Below are 6,519 nucleotides of genomic sequence, written 5' to 3' on the forward strand. Positions count from 1 at the left end.
TGTATACATTCTAATTTAAATTGTTGATACAATTTCACTCCATTTGTGTAACTGTCAGAACAGTAAACAGTGCCTAGCTTGAGGATGATAATTTGTTTTTATAATAAAGTAATAAACAGTCACATCATGAAGGATTTGGCAACCTTCAAAACAGCAACCTTTAAAAAATCAAACTAACAATACCTTGCTATTCTGCTGTTGGGAGAACAGACAAAATGGTCTAATATTGCAGGTCTATTTTAAGTTCTAACTGTACAGAAAATATCTGCCATGATGGATAAATCTATAAGACAAAAATATAGTCCAGCTGAATTTTTCTCATGATTTCAAACAGCATAAAAATCATAGCACAATATTTGAACACTATGTCTGACTCACCGGCAGTGAAAACCTGAGGGGAGACAAATCCACAATGTTCTTTTCCCCGTTAGGTGTAGGTGTGGAGATAATCTCAATATCAGAGGAAGTTGTTGTCTCTATCTCATCACTGGACTCATGGCCACTGTAAACACTCTTCTCAAACTCGGAATCCACTTTGGAGCTCTCCGATTTCTCTTCCGAGTGGTGGTCGCTGCCTGAGTCCTCCTGCTTGGATGGGTCTTCCATGCCCATGGCATCCTCGATCATGCCCTCGACAAACGAAGCACTAGGGGAGGCTGCAGCCTCCAGGCCAGCCAGACTGGAGTCTTCCAGCCAGTGCTGCCCTCCCTCTCCCTCTTCAGTCCCCTTTTCACCTTCTGATTCCTGGCAACGATCCACCAAGGTGTCAGCACTGCTGTCCAAACGACTGGTCTCTGAGGAGTCATTACTGCTCACTGTGGCTGTGGAGTCTAGCGGAGGACTGCTCACTGGTGACTGTTCAACTTGAGGGGTGAAGGTTTCGGGATTCGAGGACTCAATCTCCTTGTCTTCTTCTCCTCTGTCTTCTTCTTCAAGAGTCAGAGAGCTGTGGCTTGGAGGGCTGAAAGGACTGACATTGGGCAACCCTTCCTCTGTCGAACTGCTGGAATCTTTGTCTTCTGTGGATAAGGTCAGCAATGTGGGCTCTGAACATATGCTGGTGACTGACTCAACCTGAGCATTGTCACTGAAAGAAATGTGAGCAAAACTGCTGTCCCTGCTCAGTGCACTGTCTGCATCCGGGCTTTGTCTCCCCACTGTCTCAGACCCTTGATCATTGGTCGTCATGTCATACTCATAGTTTTCTGAAATCACTTCCCTGCCATCCTCTTTGGGAATTGCTTCAAATGTTTCTTGTGATGAGGACGACGTATTGCTGACACCTGGTTCACATGCCTCACCTGCACCATCTCCAGCAGACTCTTGGTTCTGTGAGGAATCCACTTCACTCTGTTCTCTCTCTGATTCTGTCACAAGACTGACACCTTCAGATTGTTCAGGTGACTCCTGTTCAGTTTCCTTGTCATTTGCCTTTCCATCTTTGCCTGAATAAGCTGAATCACCATCACCCATGACACTTTTGGATTCAAACTGTCCAGATTCAATGGATGGCTCACATTCACTGACAACTGTATCCACATGTTTGTCACTTGACAAAGCCAAAGATTCACTGACATCTGTATCCTCATTTTTGTCACTTGACAAAGCCAAAGATTCATTGACAACTGTATCCTCATTTTTGTCACTTGACAACGTGAAAGGTTCACTGACACCTGTGTCCTCAACTGTCTCACTTGACAAAGCCAAAGAAGTTCTTGTTTCACTCACTTCTTTTTCTACTTTCTCAGTTACAGAGTCTTGTGACAACGATGCTAGTTCTGAGGCTGAAGAGTTACCATCACCAAGAATGCCAACTCTTCCAGCTACTGTATCCTCTTCAAGCACTGGCTCCACATCTTTCTTTTCCTCACAAAGTCGATCTTCTTTTTCACCTTCAACAAATCCTAATCTCTCAGACTGTTTCACTGGTTTTGATTCATCCTCTTTCTGGGGATCTGTTTTTGAAATCAATGAACTTGCCTTCTCTGAGATATTCTTTTTCTGACGATCACTTCTAGTTAAGCCAAGCTTCTTCTCTGCAGAGGATGCCTTTTTTGTCATGGAAGCAGGACTTCTGGCAGAGGAAGAAAGAGGAGAAGATTCTGATGTAGAGCTGGATTCTTGCTGGGACCCCCAGGAGAAGTTCCAGGAAGAGGCGGTAGCAGCAGACTGAGATGTCCCTGCTGTCTCTGCCTTTTCTCCACTGTCTGCGGACTTGGGGGTCATCCAGGAGCTCCAAGAACTCCAGGAATTGGAATCCTCTTTGGTTTCCTCATCTTCATGGGTGCTCACTTTGGACATTGCACAGGAAAAAAAAGATAAAAAGTCTGAGTTACTGGGATAGGTAATGGGAAATAAAGATAAAACTAAAAAGAGAACAATACTGTCAGAGTCTAATGAATTAATACAATATTGTATTATCTGTTGCTCAACAACTACAACAAAACTTTAATTCAATCTCTCTCTCGAACACACACACACACACACACTCATACACTCCCACACACACACATGCAAGCAAACACACATTGGTCACACCCTCTTTTATTCTCTATCTTCCACAAATAGTGGGTACACATGTGTATGTACATAAATGCATCACATGTAATAAAATCTTATAAAAAATCTCTTTGAATCATAACAGTGTCAAATAAAGTGACAGACAATGACGACATCACATATATACATTACAACAAAATCTATTACCGAGGTATAAAATATGGCCACACACAAACACACACACATAAGAGTCAGACATGTAGATTAGATAATGTGACGTACTAAACTGACAAGGAAAAAACACCACATGTATCAGATGTTACTGAATCAAGAACCTACCAGATGCAGACTTTCCACTCTTTATAGCGCTCTTTGCCTTTGCTTTCTCCTGTTCATCAATGTCTAAAACTTTATCGATCTGTTTTTGGGCTTGTTTCATCTGCTTTTGGGCTGTCTGCAATGCCTGAAACACACACACACAAACACACACACACACAAAATGTAATACCAGTGCAGCGGAGGCACTGCAGTATAGTTAGATTTGAAACTACACTGAGCACCGGCCAAAGGAACTGGAGTTCCAAGATACTAGCTTCAGTCTCATTTATATTATAAATCTAAAGACAATAAAATATGGAGTACCCCAAGGGTCTAATTTTGGTCCACTGTTACCCTCACTACATACTAATAATCTGCCAATGCATTCACAAACAATGGTTTGTGACTTATTTGCAGATGACAGCTCAGTTTATTTCAATCATTCATCCAAAAATGTGATACTTAAAAAAATGTAATGACATCAAAATTACAAGAAAGCACCAACCAATTAGCCAGATGGACTGAAATTAATCATATGTGCCTTAATGCATATTAGCTTAATGTATGTGCATAACAACCAGACAAAAAAAAACCACTGAAACAATTCAACAGACACATAAATTTCATATCATTTTCTGGAATTAGAATTGAAGAACTGATTTCTTTTTGAGATATTAGGAATTATCATTGACAATAACCTATCTTGGTCTGACCATGCTGCCTAAAACAAAACAAAACCCAAAACATTTCAAGTAGTATTTCAACTATCAAAAAGTAAAAATAAAATAAAACATTTTCTTAAGATAATCTTTGCTCTTGTAACTTCTTTCATGCATATATCCAGTCAAATGTAGATTATGCCTCGACAGCGTAGGACGCAAATGCCAACGCAAATGTTCTTGAACCTTCAAAAGTTAAACTTGTTCTTTAAAGTCCTGCTCATCAACCACTGGTGATTATAATATAAATCATTGGACGATCTTCCACTACATCTTAGACAGTAATAGTAAAAACTCTGTTCATGCACAAATTAGTAACTGGAGCTGCTCCTCCAGGTATTATAAACAACTTTCTGATAAACAGGAACACTTTCATAAACTTACACTCTCTCTTCCTAGAAATGATCTCTTCAAGTCCAGCCTTTTACACAGGGGCGATTCAGAAGATTGTAATTACATGCTAATTTGTCAAGAAAGGACATATGCCTCAATAAGTCAATTATACCCTTAATGAAAATCATGCAGTCAAATGGATATTATCATAGAGAACAAAATAATTATGCCTTTCTTCATCCTTCTCGAACAAGAGTTTGATGTGAAGCGTTTTTTTTTTTCTTTCTTATGGATCTATCACTAGCTGAAGTAGAAAACACATTACAAGGTTCATTGACTGACAATAATTATGATATTAATACTGTTGCACTGTTCTTGCTGCTGATGATGACAGTACAATACTGACAGATAACTATCATTAAATTCTGTCACTTACCTGATTTGCAAGATCAGAAAACCAACTCATTGTTACTTGTTCTTTTTTGTCCTTTCACTGCAACAAAAAAAAAAACAAAAAAAAAAGTCAGATTGTTTTTTGTTTGTTTGGCTTTGTTTCTAGTTTGTGTGTGTGTGTGTGTGGGGGGGGGGTTGTTCAGCTTTCAAAATTTCAATTCATGAAATTCTGTTCAATTCAAACCAGAAGAGCAGATTATATATATATATATTTATATAATTTATATAATTTTCTTCTTCTTCTTTTTTCTTTTCTTTTCTTTTACCAGAACAAAAAGCCAAAGGGTTCTTGGATGCCAATGGGCACATTTCTCATTAATTCTTTTGATGAAAAGTGGAATGGTTATTTCTGAAGTGTGAAGACATCTGTAAGAAATTTAAGAAAAAAAAGGCTGAAAAAGTGAACTGCCAATGCATGATGTGCATTTGCACAGAGCATATATATATATATATATATATATATATATATATATGTCAATCAGTAGCAATGACAACAAAAAGTCCAAAACCCAGCATTCTAAATTCTAAAGCAAAGCAACTATTGTTCACTCATTCAGTCCTGCACCTAAGCAGTGCTTTGGTGTCAAATTTTGTTTCAATAAAATGGTTTCCATCAAATCCATGTTCCTATAAGTATAAATATAATATGCGCATCAGCTGCACGCAAAAGGAACAAACTTCTCCAGTACTTTCAGATGTGTCCACACATGTCAATTTCTAGGAAAAAAAACCTGGTTGATTTCAGTGTATTTCCTGTGTTTTTCTCCATCAATAGATTAATTTTTCAATACTGCCAAAGACAGACAGATGAGATAAACAGACATTACTTCACTATGTTGACAACTCTTCTGTTCTGTCCTATCGTTAATATTGATATCAAATGTAGGGGATGACGTACATTACTGACAGTATGTCACAGACAAAATGCTCTCCTGGTGAGGCACACAGGCAAAAACTTAAGCGTAGCAAGGTAAGGAGGACAATTTCTTTCTTTCTAAACTGTCCACAACGAAAACTTGTACTTTTCATTATAGGCATAGTTCTGGATCAGTGAATGTAGGCACTGTAGTACTATATATCTTTACTTCGTTGTTAGAGTCACTTACTGACCTAATTTGATTTGATTTATGCTGGTAATGTGTCCAACAAGAAGTAAAGTTCTCCATTGGCAATGGCATGCAATGATGCATGCTTACGAATGTCAGCACTGTTTTGTTGCCTTCACATGGCTTCAGAATTTGGATCTTACCTTAAAAGAAAAATCCTTAAGTCTAAAGGCCATTGATGATTTCAAATTACTACCAATATTTCTGGACAGCACTGTTTTCAAACAAACATCACAGTTAGAAGCCAAAGTCAGATCCATATGAAATGGTAGTCAAATCCATTTGCAAGTGCATTAAGTACTCCAATAAAAAGTGACAATTAACTGTTAAAGTGTGTATGTTCAGTCTGTGAAGTGACTACAAGATGAAAGATTGAAGAATGGATCATGGATGACATTTCAATGTTTGTATTAACAGGATAAAAAAAATACTACAGTAGAATTACTGCATAAAAGTCAAAAGGGGCAAGTGAACAGTAATCATTAAACTAACAGTCCCAAATGTTTCTCCTGGTAAATGGTATGTTCACTGATCTTCTATTAGATCAGTATGTTGCACTTTCAGACAAAATTAATTGTAAACTGGTTAATTAGAATTACGCAATTTATAAACACTGACTTTCCAACATTCCTGCATCAAAATACAAAGGAAAATGTGTATAAGATCTATCATAATGGTATTACAAAATACGGTAAAAACTCAAAGAACCTGAAGCTGAAACAGTGTGAAGGAAAGGTGGGGCAGCCTCAAACAGCAAGTTGGATGGAAGTGGCAGCCATGTTTGTTGACGTTACCTTCTCGCGAAAAAAATTTTCAGACTCGTTTCCGGAGCAGTGATTTATTTTCCTATAGTTCTAGTTCAGTTAGTGCTATTGTGTTCAGTAGAAATTAGTTGCATTATTAACAATATTTTAAACACCCAAAAATTAGCAACCTTTCAATTTTTCTATATTAAACTAGAATTATGCTCTTAGGACAGCGGCTCCAGTGGCACAATCGGTTAGCGCGCCGTACTTATAGACAGTACCTCCACCGTTCTTGAGACGGTCAGAGGCATGCGGAGGTTGTGAGTTCGATCCTCACCTGGAGCA

At 38.2% G+C, this 6,519-nt stretch overlaps 1 protein-coding gene and 1 non-coding gene across 5 annotated transcripts in view; one reads left to right on the top strand and one right to left on the bottom strand.

The window, feature by feature from the left end:
* LOC143276311 (uncharacterized) overlaps nt 1-6,227 on the bottom strand; it is a 33,436-nt gene extending 27,209 nt beyond the window's left edge. For all 4 annotated transcript variants that reach the window (XM_076581052.1, XM_076580970.1, XM_076580896.1 and 1 more), the window contains exons 1-4: nt 6,137-6,227; nt 4,306-4,362; nt 2,839-2,962; nt 379-2,291 (exon numbers count right to left, since the gene is read on the bottom strand). In XM_076581052.1, coding sequence (XP_076437167.1) covers nt 379-2,291; nt 2,839-2,962; nt 4,306-4,335 — 2,067 coding nt within the window. In that variant the 5' untranslated portion in view covers nt 4,336-4,362; nt 6,137-6,227. The remainder of the gene's footprint in view (nt 1-378; nt 2,292-2,838; nt 2,963-4,305; nt 4,363-6,136) is intronic.
* A 182-nt stretch (nt 6,228-6,409) lies between these two features.
* On the top strand, nt 6,410-6,519 carry Trnai-uau (transfer RNA isoleucine (anticodon UAU)). Its single transcript has 2 exons — nt 6,410-6,447; nt 6,484-6,519. It is a non-coding gene; the product is annotated as a tRNA-Ile (tRNA).

Source organism: Babylonia areolata, chromosome 1 (genome assembly GCF_041734735.1).
Source record: "Babylonia areolata isolate BAREFJ2019XMU chromosome 1, ASM4173473v1, whole genome shotgun sequence".
NCBI classification, from domain to species: domain Eukaryota; kingdom Metazoa; phylum Mollusca; class Gastropoda; order Neogastropoda; family Buccinidae; genus Babylonia; species Babylonia areolata.